Source organism: Sapajus apella, unplaced genomic scaffold (assembly GCF_009761245.1).
Source record: "Sapajus apella isolate SASKATOON/1434 unplaced genomic scaffold, GSC_monkey_1.0 scaffold19, whole genome shotgun sequence".
In the NCBI taxonomy this organism is placed as follows: Eukaryota; Metazoa; Chordata; class Mammalia; order Primates; family Cebidae; genus Sapajus; species Sapajus apella.
The window spans coordinates 9,510,630-9,526,769 of NW_022436959.1; the positions used below are offsets into that span (position 1 = coordinate 9,510,630).

The 16,140-nt window shown below is 33.6% G+C and overlaps 1 protein-coding gene across 7 annotated transcripts in view; it reads right to left on the minus strand.

Annotated features, from left to right (window-relative positions):
- Positions 1–16,140, minus strand: part of TAX1BP1 (Tax1 binding protein 1) — an 86,235-nt gene that overhangs the window by 40,122 nt on the left and 29,973 nt on the right. For all 7 annotated transcript variants that reach the window (XM_032286675.1, XM_032286680.1, XM_032286678.1 and 4 more), the window contains exons 6-8: positions 3,985–4,133; positions 3,812–3,902; positions 2,010–2,198 (exon numbers count right to left, since the gene is read on the minus strand). In XM_032286675.1, the coding sequence (XP_032142566.1) occupies positions 2,010–2,198; positions 3,812–3,902; positions 3,985–4,133 (429 nt within the window). The remainder of the gene's footprint in view (positions 1–2,009; positions 2,199–3,811; positions 3,903–3,984; positions 4,134–16,140) is intronic.

Consider the following 16,140-nt stretch of genomic DNA (forward strand, 5'->3'; position numbering starts at 1 on the left):
AAAAAAAAAAAAAAAAAAAAAAAAAAAGAAACCCCGTCTCTACTAAAAATACAAAAAATTAGCTGGGTATGTTGGCGCATGCCTGTAATCCCAGCTACTCAGGAGGCTGAGGCAGGAGAATTGCTTGAACCGAGGAGGCAGATGTTGCGGTGAGCTGAGATCGTGCCATTGCACTCCAGCCTGGGTAACAAGAGCGAAATTCCGTCTCAAAAAAAAAAAAAAACAAAAAACAAAAAAACAAAAAAAATTTTACTTTGAGACCTCAAAGTAAAATTTTTATATCATTTTGGCTTCTGAACAAAGCAATTGTTTTACATAGTCAAATAAAATTCAATGAAAAGGTTAGAATAAAAGCAAATATTAAAATTAAATACAAATGAAATTACATTACAAAATTTAACATATGTATGCAAAAAAAATAGTTCAAGTTCCTTAGTGAAATATATTCTAAGAAAAAAGAGCTGTAAAAATACCTTAGCTTTATTTAGTAGATTTATTGTTGGAAGTTGCATTGATGTAATAATTGTCAAACTATTGGTGTGTATGGCTGGGTGGAAACCCATCAGTAATAATGATGTTTTGGAAACAAGAGTTCTCACACTGGGAGAAAAGAGATATAAATACGGAATGCAACAAAGGAAGAAAGAATCCTAAGGTACTAAATCTGAATTGGAGCAATCAATATAAATTAAAAATGCAGAATACCCACTGGAAGTGCAAAGAGGCAGCCCCACAGTAGCAACAGGATCGAGTTCTTGGTTTCAAAATACCATTACCTACTAAAATTTTGAACCAGAGCTCCTTGGAGAAATGGGAATATCAGGTCTGGGGAAACAACCTGAAGTTAGAACACACAGTTGTGCCATGAAGCAAGAAGTATTCAAAGCATTATAGGAACATACCAGGACAAAAAAAATCCAATTAAACCTTGAATTTAACCAGGGTTCCCCTGGTTAAATTTAGAACAATTTGGGTATGAAAAAGAATGATGATTATGCATAACAATATGCAACAAAAAATCCTTAAGTCCAAAGTTATATTAAAAAAAGATGAAGGGATCACAGGAACTTCCTCATTATGAAAGATTACCTACAAATAACTGTAGAAGGAATCGAATTTTTTAAATCACCATTTTTCTATCATTAATTATTACCAATGTAATAGCTGATGAAGGTGAGGAGCATCAAAGGACAATAAAACCACTGGGGAATGGCTGTTGGTGAATAGGGTGTTCATACAGATTGCTTAATAACCACAAAGAGGGAAATAAAAGAAAGGCACCTATATAGACACAGGTAGGCATAACTTTAATTATTAAACCTAAAGTTATCAAGAATGGAACAAACTGACATTATATAACTTTTGATATGACTCCAACAGGATGGACAAAACAGCATCTATGTCATTTTTTGCAAAAATGTCTCACTTGAATCTAGTCATGAGAAACAATAGACAAATCCAGATTACAGAACATTTTCTCAGACTAGCCTGTTCTCTCCAAAATATCAATTTCATAAAAAGTGTAGGGATACTATTCTAGATTAAAACAGACTCATAACTCATCAAAATAATATGTAGTATTTGACTAACTCTGAATCAAAATAATTTAAAGGTTATACAAGAGTACATTTGGGACAATTTGAATGTGAACTAACTATACATGAGAATCAATATTATTCTATCAATGTCAAATTCTTAGGCATGATAATGGTATTATGGCTATGAAGAAGAATGTACTTGTTCATAAGAGAGACATGCTGAAGTATTTAGAGTAAATTATCATAATACTTGCAATTCACATGGCTCAGGAAAAAAAGCCATATAAATGGGAGAGAGAAAACAAAGAATGGCAAAATATTTTATGGTACATTAGTATGCACTGTTCTGTTCTTTCAACTATTTTGAACTTTTTCAAAACAAAAGGTTGTGGGAATTTTTTAAAAATCATATTGTATACACTTCATAGAGATGTTTTACAATCTTCAAATACATACAGTGAAAATACTTACTTTCTTACTTGAGGTTGTAAGCAGGAAAGTCCTTTGTAGATTTTCCTTTTCAGCCAAACATAACTGCAGTCTGCCAATCTCTTCTTTGAAATGAGTAATCATGCCTTCTTTGTTCCCATCTAAATTTTTTAAAGTCTGGACCTCTGACATAAGCTTGGTATTTTCTATTTCTGTATTCTTCAAATGTACCTGTAATGGTGTTTGAAAACGTCAAGAATATTCTAACTCCATAACCTAAGTGAGTCAAAGTTTAAAATACCATTATATTTCTAACCCAAAGATTATGAAAGGAAGGAAAGTCATACTAGACCAGGATTTAACAGACCCAGGTTCTGTCAAATGACCAGTTAAGCATGTAGGAGCAGAACACAGCTTTCCTAAACTTTTTTCTTTTCCACAGAGATTATTCTAAGGCCTAACAACATTACCTGATTTCTACAGTCTTTTCCTTTGATTTAATGGTTTCAAGTTCTATTTTAAAATGCAAATAGATTTGGTTGTTCTTTTGGGGAAACAAATTATGTTATTTGGCATAGTCAAATCTGGCATGACAAGATTCTGGAAAACTAGAAGGGGTGCATTCAAAAACAACGTCTCAAACAATTCCATTTTCTGCAAGTGAAAAGTACTATATCATTTAGTTTCAATGTGCTGAAAAATGTGTTTGTTGATTAACCCAACTATATTGATTTTCCCATGACTTTCGCAATTGCTGATTTGCTAACAGACATACAAATGAAATTCAATAACTAAAATTAGAAATACATATCCCTGGTGTCCACTGCAAAGTATATCTTGCTTTGGTTAAGAGTATTGAGGAGAAATGAATTAACTTACTTCTTACACTTTACTCTTTAAATGTACAGAATACTGAAGGACTAATTTCTGTTCACAAGGATAGAATATTAACTCCTGATTCTCTGAAGGCATCAGCATCCAACACCCTTGCAACATTGCTTTAAAACACTAGCAAATTTTCATAATCGTCAGCTCATGAAACTTGACTTAACAAGAAACTGACTTAACTCAGGATGTTCTTGAAATTTCTCATCTAGAATTGCCTTCAGGAAATGCTTACGAGCCACTTAAGATAGTAAGTCTCAATTTGCACCTACAACATTACTGATAATTAAGCTAACGATCCTATATTTCAGGATTGCTTAAAAAAAAAATAAAAACTTCAAATGGTCAAGATTTGTTAGCATTGAGGTTATTTTTTGCAAAATGACAGTCTGAAGATATTCTACAAGTCAAACTCTAAAATGGAATCATTACTAAATTAACGTTCTCCCCAAGGTATATATGAATGTTCTTAAAAATGAAAAACAGTTGTATGAATTCTGGTAAGTATCTTAATATCATTAAACCTCTTCAACTTATTACACAGTACCAGTTAAGTATCTAAAACAGCAGCAAATTAACTCCCTGAAAACTAGCTTTTAGGGGTGATACACAACATGACTGTGACTTCCTCCTTGCTGTCTCCTGCATCACTTACTCTGAGAGAAGCTCTAGCTGCCATGCTATGAGGACATTCAAGCAGCCTATGAGAAGTCCACTTCAAGAGGAGTTGAAGGGCCTGCTGCCAAAAGCCATGTGAGTAAGCCATCTTGAAAACAGATCCTCCAGTCCCAGTCAAGCCTTTAGCTGACTATAGCCCTTGCCAAGAGGACTGCAACAACAAAAGACAAGAGCCAGAAGCACTCAGCTAAGCTGCTCCTAAATTGCTGACCTGCGGCCCTTAAGTTTTGGGATCATTTCTTATGAAGCAACAGGCAATAAATGTGGAAAGAATAAATTACCTTATAAAGTTCCTTCTCATCCTTTTCCGTCTTCAACTGACATTCAAGTTGTTCTCTTTCGTGCTGTGCCTTCCTGAGTTTGTCCTTTAAACTGAGATAGGATAAAGTAACATTATAACGTTTTCAAGTTTTTTAATTTTTATTAAAGTTATTTTTTAAAAGCATAGAACTACCTGTCTAATTCAGTTTCTTTTTCAATTGCTTTATGTGTTACTGACACAATATCTTCCTCAAGCTGGAGGGCTTTGGATGTAGCATCACTGTACCTCTTCTTAAACTCTTCATTTTCCATTTTTAAACTTTGTGTTACTTCAGTAAGATCCTGAGAAGTGATGACAAGACATTTTGAGAAATACAGAAACATAATGAGGAAAGCAAATTTGCATACCTTTAAGAAAACTATGTATCCTTAGAATTTTAATCCCACATTTGTTCCTTCCAAAATTGAGAAACTAAGGCTATAAAAGATAAAATTCTAACATATTTAAATTTTCATATACTAAATTAATGGATAATTTGTTTTTTGTTTGGGGTCTCACTTTGTCACCCAGGCTGGAATGCAGTGGCATGATTACAGCTCACTGCATCCTCAATTTCCAAAGCTCAGGTGAACCTCCCACCTCAGCCTCCCAGGTAGTTGGGACTACAGGCACCTGCCACCATGCCTGGCTAATTTTCTAATTTTTTTTTTTAAGAGTCAGGGTTTTGCCAGTTGCCCAGTCTGACACTCCTGGCTCAAACAATCCTCCTGCATTGGGCCTTCCAAAGTGCTGGGACTACAGGCATGAGCAATGATTAGTTTTTTTGTATACATCTTCCCCCCGACCTTCAGACTTTTCATGTACCGTTTGTTGATTTTACTAACTTCTCCACCAGGGGGCAGGCAACAAAAATGAGAAAAAAAAAAATCAGTCACTTTTCTTTTTCACATCTTGCTTTACAATGTTACCCCAATGACAAATCAGGTCTTATATGACATCATCAAGGTTAACACCCACTTTTTCTAGCACAGGCCTCTAAATGCCCTTAAAGCACTAAAATATGCCTAAAGCCATGTTCCTAATGTTGTTGCCAGTGTGACTCAGAGGCCTAAACAAATATTCAAAGATACTACGACAGATATAAAAGAGGTAGTAAGTGCAACAAATTTAATGTAATTCTACTTGGAATATTCTACTTTAAACAGATGATTATTTAAGACTCAAATTTAACAGTGTAAATAGGGAGGTGCTTTGTTATAGAAAATGTCTATACAACAAAAGAATTGGTAAATTAAGATAAAATTATTTTTATTAAAGAATAATTTTAAAATTTCTCCCCAAAACAGTAATATTTACCTACCCAGCAAAGAAAACTAAAAAAATTACCATTCAGCCAAGTTAAGAGCATGAAACATTATACAGTATAGTTCACATAAAAAATCTCAGCCAAATATTTTATTGATAGAATATCATTTTAAATATCTTGCTAGAATATGAACACTGCTACATTATTTTATAAAATAGTCAGATACACCCTATTGATTTTATTTTTGTTCAAAGCAAATGTTTGTCTAACTGAATTTGTAACACTAACCAAAAACTGTTGTACAAAATGCTTTTTTGGTTCCAATTCCATAATACCAGAGAAAACAAATAATATTTATTTCCTCTGCAATAAATGTTGTCAATATATAATGACTGTTGTGAAATTGGACACATTTTCAAGATTTGTCTTGTTGAGTTATAAAGACAGCCAGAGAGGTTTCTAAATAATGTTTTGGTTTTTTTTTTTACTTTTAGTTTTAAATGCTCTCTTGGCACTGCAAATACACTACAGATTTAATCCAAGTATTTATCCCTAGGACAAAACTAGTTTCCAATACTTTAGTAATGAAGCTCTATAATTGGCATACAGCATTCTATAAAATGTATAGAAAAATAGAAAAAAATAACTAGCAACTGAATGTAAATCATGAACTAACTGCTTTGAATCAGTTAACTTTACATTGAATTATAAATTAATTCTGACTACAATAAATGTCTTAGAATCTTTCTCTGGTGCTCATAAAAGCACCTGATAGCTTCTCAGCCTCTAAACCTCTTTACAAAAGGCATGAAAATGATAAAGTAAGGATTATTCTTCAGGCCTCTAGTTTTCATGTCTGAGCTAACCATAAGCATCTTCAATGTGGCTCAGTCCTCCTTAGCAAGAAAAAGCTAAGGGCTTTGCCATTTCAAACAACGAAGAATCATGCTTTCAAAAATTAACTTTAAAAGAGTAAAACCTAAAACACAATTTTTCTAAAACACTTTGGTCACCATTTGTAAATCATGCCAAAAGGACATCATAATTCTAATATTAAAACATAGAAAAACTCCATCAGGTAATTAAGCCTGCTACATTGTACACCAATATGAAAACAATCATAAAAATTGGGGCAAACGGAGATAAAGAGATTTGAGTATTTCAGATTCATGCAGGGAGATTTTCCTCCCGCTCCTAAACTGAAAAATCATGTTTCCATGAGCCACTATTACAAATTCTCACAAGTATATGAATAACCAGATAAAAAGATTATGAACCATTCATCTAGGCGGCTAAAGACATTTTAAAAGTATTTAAAATAACAGAGAACATTTATTCTCATGTTAAAAAATAAAATTCTCATTATAAACAAAAGCATATGAAGAAACTAGATACAGTATCATTAACAATTATCCATAAAAAAGGTATGGTATTCTAGATTCACAAATACACAGAGTAAAATTTAGTAAACCAGTACCTGAATACTTTAACAAATTATTGACAAAACCATTACTTATGAAAATTGCTAGTCATATTTTAACTCAAATTTCACTCATCTTACTTAATGTGTGAGTCTTTTCTCAAACACTCTACTTTTGAAATAAACTAAAATACAAAGTTACGAAGACAGCTACACAGACTATAAATCCATCTTCTCAGGTTTCTAGAAATCCACCAGACAAAAATATAACTAACAGCAATATTTAACATGCAGTGGCTCATGTCTATAATCCCAGTCCTTTGGGAGGTCTAGGTGAGCAGATCACCTGAGGTCAGAAGTTCAAGACCTGCCTGGCCAACATAGTAAAACCCCATCTCTACAAAAAATTTAAAAAAAAAAGCCGGGTGTGGTGGCATGTGTCTGCAGTCCCAGCTACTTGGGAGGCTGAGGCACTAGAATCATTTGAACCCACAAGGAGGAGGTTGCAGTTAGCCGAGATCATGTCAGTACACTCCAGCCTGGGTGACAGAGCAAGACTCTGTCTCAAAAAAAAAAGAAAAAAAAAAGTTTTTAAAATGGAAAAGGGCTTACGGAATTTGGATACAAAGAAAGAATATTTTTGCAGAGTTGTATATATTTGTGTTTTATGCTAAGTGTTATTTCAAAAGAACCAAAAAGTTTTTTAAAAAATTAAAGTTATAGAGTGAAAAGTTACAGTAAGCTAAGGTTAATTTATTTTTGGAGCAAAAATTTTTTTATAAATTTAGCGTAGTCTGGCCAGGTGCAGTGGCTCATGTCCGTAATCTCGGCACTTTGGGAGGCTGAGGCAAGTGGATCATTTGAGGTCAGGATTACGAGACCAACATGGTGAAATCCTGTCTCTACTAAAAACATAAAAATTAGCCAGGTGTGGTGGTGCGCAGCTGTAATCCCACTTATTCAGGAGGCTAAGGCACAAGAATCACTTGAACCTGGGAGCCAGAGGTTCCTGTGAGCCGAGATCACACCACTACACTGCACTCCAGCCTGGGCAACAAAGTGAGACTCCATCTCAAAAAAAAAAAAAAAAAAAAAAAAAAAAAAATTCATTAAATAATTTAGTGTAGTCTAAGTATACGATGTTTATAAAATCTACAGTAGTGTACAGCAATGTCCTGGGCCTTCACATTCACTCACTACTCACTCACTGAATAACCTAGAGCACTCCCAGTCCTGCAAGGTCCATTTGTGGTAAACGCCCTAGACAGGTTTAACAAATTTTATCTTTTATACAGTAATTTTTACTGTACCTTTCCTTTTCTAAGATGTCTAGATAGTTTAGACACACATATATTTACCATTGTGTTACAACTGCTTACAGTATTCAGTACACTAACAGGCTGCACACATTTGTAGCCTAGGAGGAATAGGTTATACCATATAGCCTAGGTGTGTGATAGGCTATACCACCTAGCTTTAAGTACACACTATGATGTTTGCATAAAGAGAAAATCGCCTAATGACATATTTCTCAGAACATATCCCATTGTTAAGTGATGCATGACTATAGTAAAAAACATAATGAGGGCTACCTTTGATTCGTTGAAAAATCAGCTATGAGCAAATGCCTTAAATTCAACTTTTATAAGAAAATAACAGATCTAAGCATTAATTTTTGTGGTTGGAATAGAGCAGGGGGGAAGAGAGACAGGCAACAAATTTACTAGTGCCTAAATTATTTCCTGAATATGAATATATTCCACAGACAAGTGATTTTTCTTAACATTAGGTTTCATATACATTTTTAAAGAGTTAGGGAATAAGTACAAAAATTTAGGGTAGTATAACTTTACTTACATTAAACTGCCTTTTAATTAAATTGAATGGAACTAGTCAATGATGTAGTCTTATAAAATAAACTATAAAAATGCTTAATTTTACAGTTCTCTGTCAATATAAAAATTATGGGTTTAAAAGTACATAAATATATTGTAGAAATATGAATTTCTTAAAACTATTACTTTGTAACACAGGTACAAAATTAAAGTAATTGGCCTGAAAGAAATACATTGCTATGTACACATAAGTTATAATCATCACCTCATGTATTAAAATTAAGCCTTTTCTATCTTTTCTTGATGACAACTGGTAAAAACAAAAACAAACTCAATGAGATCATAAATTCAAAATTGGTTTTTGGCAATTCCATATATTAGGTACTAAAAGCCTTAAACTGCCTCTGTCCAAAACCAGGTACTTAATGTTATGATAATAGCTATCTTGAGAGCTACTATATAGGAAATGCTAAGTGCTTTATGTATGATACATTCTCATTTGATCAGCACATGGCCTAAGAACTAGGAACAATGATGATGCTCGTTTATATGAGAAAACTGAGCCACAGAGAAGTAGTTTATCAAAAGTTACACAGCTAGTAAATAGTAGAACTGAGAATGATTTCAACTTTCCAATATTCTTAAACAAAAGTTTTCTAAAATAATAACTGAAAATTTTAATTAATACCAGAGGTATTGAAATTTTGGTAATTTGATTTTTATGTACCCTTGATATGACCTTTCTTAAGAGTGGTACTAATAAATAGATTAAGTTATAAGGTACTCTTCAAAGATAATTTCCAGATCTCATTTACAAACTGTTAAGTTCAAAGACTACTACATTGGTGTTGTGGCAGAGACTGCTGCTTGCCCACCAAATTACAACCTCCTTTCAGCCATAGTAATTACATAACACTGCCTAACTACACTGTATACCAGCTTCTTTTGCAATGCATTATAGTCATCTAAATTCTCATCAGTTAAATATAAATGAAATGGTATATATCACTTTCACCTCTATAATCTACATTATTGGTCATGCCTTGTCTAAGATCTTTTTCCCCTTTTCAGCCAGATGAAACCAGGATATGTCAGTGATCAAGCTTCTATCATGAAGATATAAATTCTCTAGGAGTCTAAGGGGTTGGGCAGTGGAATGATATAAAAGGTAACAAGATACTGAATAATCATGTAAAGCAAATCTGCGCTAACCTCCCCAGACTTCAATGACTCATGACATAGACTGTTACATTAACAACAACAAAAAAAACTTAATTTTACACTGTTGGGTTTCTTTGTCGTCACACTAATTCATTAATCCCTGACTAGTATTCATATCAAGTAACTTATTTGATACACTGCCATTAAGACAAAAAATTAAATTGGCGATGTAATAAAGTATAAGATATACATCACTGATCATACCCAAATTCAACTACTATTTTAAATTACTTTAAATATCTCATTCTTGAAGAGAAAATGTAGCAACTAATAGCCAAAAATATGGAAATTACAAAGCTAGTTCAAACACTGCTATGATACGGAGTATATCTAAACAAACAGAAAACGGCCAATTTAAAGGGCAACAAATACATATGGTAGAGGATCTCAAAAGAGTAAAGCACCTGTCAGAAAAATACTTGCCTCAAAAATCAAAAGTCTAGTTATGAGCCAAGCATGGTGGTACACACCTGTAGTCCCAGCTACTTGAGAGGCTGAGGTGGATAGCTGGAGTCCAGGAGTTCAAGGCCAGCCTGGGAAATACAGTGAGGCCTTGCCTTTTTTTTTTTTTTTTTAATTTTTTACATCAAGATATAGAATATTGTTAAGCAATAAAAACAAAGTACTGATCGATGGATAAAGGCTCAAAAAGATCAAACTGTTGCCAAGTAGTTAAACTATATCCCAGAACAAAGCTCAAGACTATTTTTAGGAATATAAAAACTATCCAACACCCAGCAAGGTAAAATTCACAAAATATGACATCCAATCAAAAATACTACGCATGCAAAGAGGCAGAAAAATATAACCCATGAGTAGAAAAGCCAGCCAATCAAAAATGATCCAGAAATGAGCCAGATGATCAAGTTAATGGACATTTAAACATGTGTATTCCATATGTTCAAGAAGCTAGAAGAAAACTGAACAAAGTATACACAGAAACATGAAAGACATAAAAAAAGACTAAAATCAAACTTCTAGGAATGAAAATAATAATGTCTGAGATTAAATATATGTATCACACACACACACACACAAACACAGGATGGGACTAAGGCAGATCAAATATTGCAAAGAAAAGATTAGTGAACTTGGAGACAGACAAAATATAACTATCTAAAATGAAACAGAAGGAAAAGAGACTGAAAAAACGAGCACAAGTGAGCTCTGAAACAACTTTAAGGAACAAAACATATGTGTACTCGACTCGCTGACAAAGAGGAAGGACAGGAAAAAAAAAAAAAAAAAAACGCTGAAGAAATAATGGCCTAGCCGGGCGCAGTGGCTCACGTCTGTGATCCCAGCACTTTGGGAAGCTGAGGTGGGCAGATCACGAGGTCAGGAGTTCGAGACCAGACTGACCAACATGGTGAAACCCAGTCTCTTCCTAAAAATATAAAAATTAGCCGGTCATGGTGGTGCGCATCTGTAATCCCAGCTACTTGAGAGACTGAGGCAGGAGAATTGCTTGAACCCGGGAGGCCAAGTTGCACTGAGCCAAGAACACGCCATTGCACTCCAGCCTGGGCAACAGAGCGAGACTCCATCTCAAAAAAAAAAAAAAAAGAAAGAAAGAAAGAATGGGCTAAAATTTTCAAAATTTAATGAAAGCCCAAGTATACAGATACAAAAAGGTTACTGAACCCCAAGCATAAAAAAATAAAGAAAATAAAGAGGATATAACATAATCAAACTACTTAAATTCAATAATAAAGAGTAAATCTTAAAAACAGTAAGAAAAAACCACACATTAAATACAGAGGAAGAAAAATACCAGTGACATTGAATTTCTCATCAAAAACAATAAATGTAAGAAGAACCACATTTAAAAAATAATTGGATAGTTAGATGTATCTAGTTTACTGTTTTTGATATACAATTGCTTGAAATCCAAAATCTATCTAGAATTCTATACACAACAAAAATCTCTTCTAAAACTAAAAGCAAAATAAACACTTTTCCTAATATACAAAAGTTGAACAAATTCATCAACAGAAGACCTGCACTACAAAAATGTTAAACAAAGTCCTTTCAGGCAGAAAGAAAATTACAACAGAGAGAAACCTTTATTCTACGCATTTTACTGGGTTGGTTCTTTATAAGAATCCTTAAAATTACTTACAATACACTGAAGAATACTTAAGTACTCCAAAAGATATCACTACCATTTTGAAGGAAAAATGGCTAACTGAATTTCCTAAATGTCACTTTATATTACTAGAATTTCAAATTTGAAATTGTATATAATCTCCCTGAGAATTATATACCATGGTAAATTTATCAGTCAGCGCTTGACCAGATAAGCAAACAGTTCGGGGGGACAGACAGACAGACAGAGACACTAGGGATTTGATCTTGTGTAACTGTAGAAGCTGAAACCAGTTTGTATAACGTAGGCAATCAAGAAAGACATTTCTAAAGTGAGAAAAGCAAGAACAATATAGGAACCAAAATCACCAGCTGAAACCCACCAGAATGGACTGAAAACTGAAATCCATGTTGGTTTTTATTCTGACCCTGATTGTCTAAAGGTTTCTTGAGCACGCTGGGGTCCTTCCTGACACACCTAACCCAGGAGATGGGGAAACTGAAACAGAATTCCACAGAAGGTAGAGCAATTGCAGCCTGGCTACTATTACCTCATACCAACGAGGGAGCCAAGAGAGAAGCCACAACTAGTATAAGCTACAAAAATGGCTGCTGCTTCACTTCTGCCTTCAAATCTCATGCAAGAATCTTTCTTATGGCTCATCCTAAACAAATGACAGAGAGGGGAACTCTGGAAAATAAGTTCAACCCAGTAAAGTTGACATATTACAAAGCTACAGCCATAAAATTCCATTTATCAAAAAGAACTCTATTTGACTTAAGTTCCTGCAACTCAAAATTCTAAACTTCAAACTTTTAATGCATATGATCCTTCAACTGTATTATCAATGAGTTTCACCTAACCATACCATTATGTGTCATAATATATTCCGATATGAAAAATTTCTTCTATAAATGAGAAAAACATTTCAAGGACTAATGCCACAAAGACATTAAATTACTGTACTAAAGCTATATGCTGATTTTTTCCCACAATTTATCCTTTCTGAAATGGAGATGTATCTTACAATCAATGGTATGTCTTAGTTTACTTGGAGTATTTTTTACTGGCAGTAATAATGGTATTTATTACCACGGCTTCTTAAGCTCAATGAAGCAAGATATTAAAGCCTTCCCAAAAATCTTCGCAGGAACTGTTGATTTTCTATTAAAATTATAACTAATCACGAGAATCTTAAATAAATGTTAACCAAATTCCATAAAATGTGAAACCTAATTTAAAAGCTATTGAAGTATTTTTTTCTGGCTTTCAATCAAAACATGATAACAAGTAAATGGGCAATGTGGCACAGTTATGTGATCGCTAGAGGGAGACAAATGACTGCTGAGTTTTAGTAACACAAGATCTTTCATTTGTTAGCTGTTACAAACTGGTATTTTCTTCCCTTTAAATGCCAGAATCCTACAATATTTATAAAATGATAAAGTGCAAAATAGTGCTCTTTTTAAAACTTCTTAAAAGAACTGGCAGGCCACAGAAAAAAAAACACTAAAGATGCATAAAAAGTAAACATTGTAAATAGCTAACATATAGTAAACCATGACTGTTTAAGAATGATAGTTGTTAAATATGTTTTTCTAAATCCTTTTCAAGACCGTAAAATCCCATACCCAAAATAAAATGTGACCTTCAGACCCTTCTTTCGACTACAATAAAAGCTAGTAAGAATGCCACAAGCCCCAAAACTCATTGTTGCCTATTTATTCAACAAATAATTGATGAATAAAGAGACACACCATGTTTGCATCTGTTATTATAAGTCATTGTAATATAGTAACAAAAACGCCTAGCTTGGGTTTTCAGGTTCTCAACTTTGCCACTTGTTAACTAGATGGCTTTTATCCATGAAGAAGCCTAAACTCAGAAAAATTAAGTGACCACCTTTTGAAAGCAATTTCAATGAGAATAAAAAGGAAAACTCTATCTGATGACAAGTTCTTCTTTGCAGTATATGCTGTCAGTCTACAACAACACAAAATGTCTTTACATTTTAGAGTAGAAAAAGCCAAAAACATAAAGATAGCTTAAGAGGTCCACACTAGCCAGAGAAGAGATCTTCCACATTCTCTCACTGCTATATCTATGATACTTCCCAAATACCTGGTGATGTCTCCTACACAGTTTGCAAAACTTATGAATCAAAACAGTATGAATATATATATAACAGTTTGTAACATCCTCCTGTACTTTATTTTAGGAATATTACTTTAACATTCTCAAATACAACATAGTTCCAAAATGCCTTGAAGTACATCATATCCCTCTTATCAATTATTCAAGTTGAAAATACAATTATATGAAAAAAACTCAATTCATAGTTTAGCCTCCAAAAACTAACCGAAATACTTAATAGGGTCAACTCTTTTTAGTCCTATTAGAAAAACAAGATTCAGAATCACTGGTTCTCTGAGCCTCGGTTTTAAATCTTTCAATTTCCAGTATGTATCTAGCACTCCAAAATACAAACAAGAATACAATGAAACATACAAACTGCTAATTTTCACAGAAGCTTTGATAAATGTAAATAAGAGGTTTTAAAAAAACAGTATTGGAATTTCTGGCCAGGGCAATCAGGCAAGAAAAATAAATAAAGGGTATTCAATTAAGAAAAGAGGAAGTCAAATTGTCTCTATTTGCAAATGACATAACTGTGTATTTAGAAGACCCCACAGTCCCAGCCCAAAATCTCCTTAAGCTAATAAGCAACTTCAGCAAAGTCTCACAGTACAAAATCAATGTGCAAAAATCACAAGCATTCCTATATACCAATAACAGACAAACAGAGATCCCATTTGTCATGAGCGAACTCCCATTCACAATTGCTGCAAAGAGAATAAAATACCTAGGAATACAACTAACAAGGTATGTAAAGGACTGCTCAAGGAAATAAGAGAGGACACGGACAAATGGACAAACATTCCATGTTCATGGTTAGGAAGAGTCAATATTGTGAAAATGGACATACGTCCCAAAGTAATTTATAATTCAATGCTATCCCCATCAAGCTACCAATGACTTTCTTCACAGAATTGGAAAAAAACAACTTAAATTTCATATGAAACCAAAAAAGAGCCCGCATAGCCAAGACAATCCTCAGCAAAAAAAAAACAAAGGTGGAGGCGTCACGCTACCTGACTTCAAACTATACTACAAGACTACAGTAATCAAAACAGCATGGTACTGCTACCAAAACAGACATATAGACCAATGGAACAGATCAGAGGCCTCAGAAATAACACCACACATCTACAACCATCTGATCTTTGACAAGCCTGACAAAAACAAGCAATGGGGAAAGGATTCCCTATTTAACAAATGATACTGGGAAAACTGGCTAGCCATTGCAGAAAGGTAAAACTGGATCCCTTCCTTACACCTTATACAAAAATTAACTCAAGATGGGCTAAAGATTTAAACATAACACCTAAAACCGTAAAAACACTGGAAGAAAACCTAGGCAATACCATTCAGGGCACAGGCATGGGCAAGAACTTCATGACTGAAACACCAAAAGCATGGCAACAAAAGCCAAAATAGACAAATGGGATCTAATTAAACTAAAGAGCTTCTGCATAGCAAGAGAAACTATCATCAGAGTGAACAGGCAATCTATGAATAGAAGAAAATTTTTGCAATCTCTCCATCCAACAAATCCAGAATCTACAAAGAACTTAAACAAAAATGAAATAGACACCACAAAAATCTAGGGGAAATACACTATGCAATTTATTCTCAATTTATAAACATGATCTTGTTTTAGTTTTAATCTACTTTATAATCCTAGTTTATTCCTCCAAGCAGTCAATTTCATAAAATAACACTGAAAACAGTTAAGCATATAATTTAAACCGATCTGTTGTGATAATCCCAACATAGCCAATTCTTTTACTACGAACTGTAATTATCAGAATTTCATTTAGTTTTAATTATTAGAGTTTTCTCTCTAGTGGCACTTTAGAGTGATAAAAGTCAATGTGATAAAAGATGAAAAATTTTATTAATAAACAATTATGGATACTTAATTCAGTTTTAATTTTTGTCAAGTATGGAATGGGTAATAAGCTAATCCTATTATTTTATAAAACAATAAAAATGCAATAAATATGTCCTACTATGAAGAAAATGAAGGTCTCTGCTTATTACATGGAGTATTCATTATCAAACTTTAAATGAAATTATAGATGATACATCAGAACAATCAGTACCTCAAATAGAAGACCTCCAGAACTACTATAGGATTCACACCATGGAACAGATTTAAAACAAGTGCCAAGAAATATCACAGATCTTATAAGCCATCCAACCAAGACCAGTTTGAAAGTCTGAGTTGTAGCTGCCCAGCAGGCCTGCTTGATTAAAATGGAGACTACTTTTGAAATATGCAGCAAATTCATACCAAAAAAAAAAAAACACACACACACACACACACTAAAAAGCCCTTGAGTAGTAACAAAGA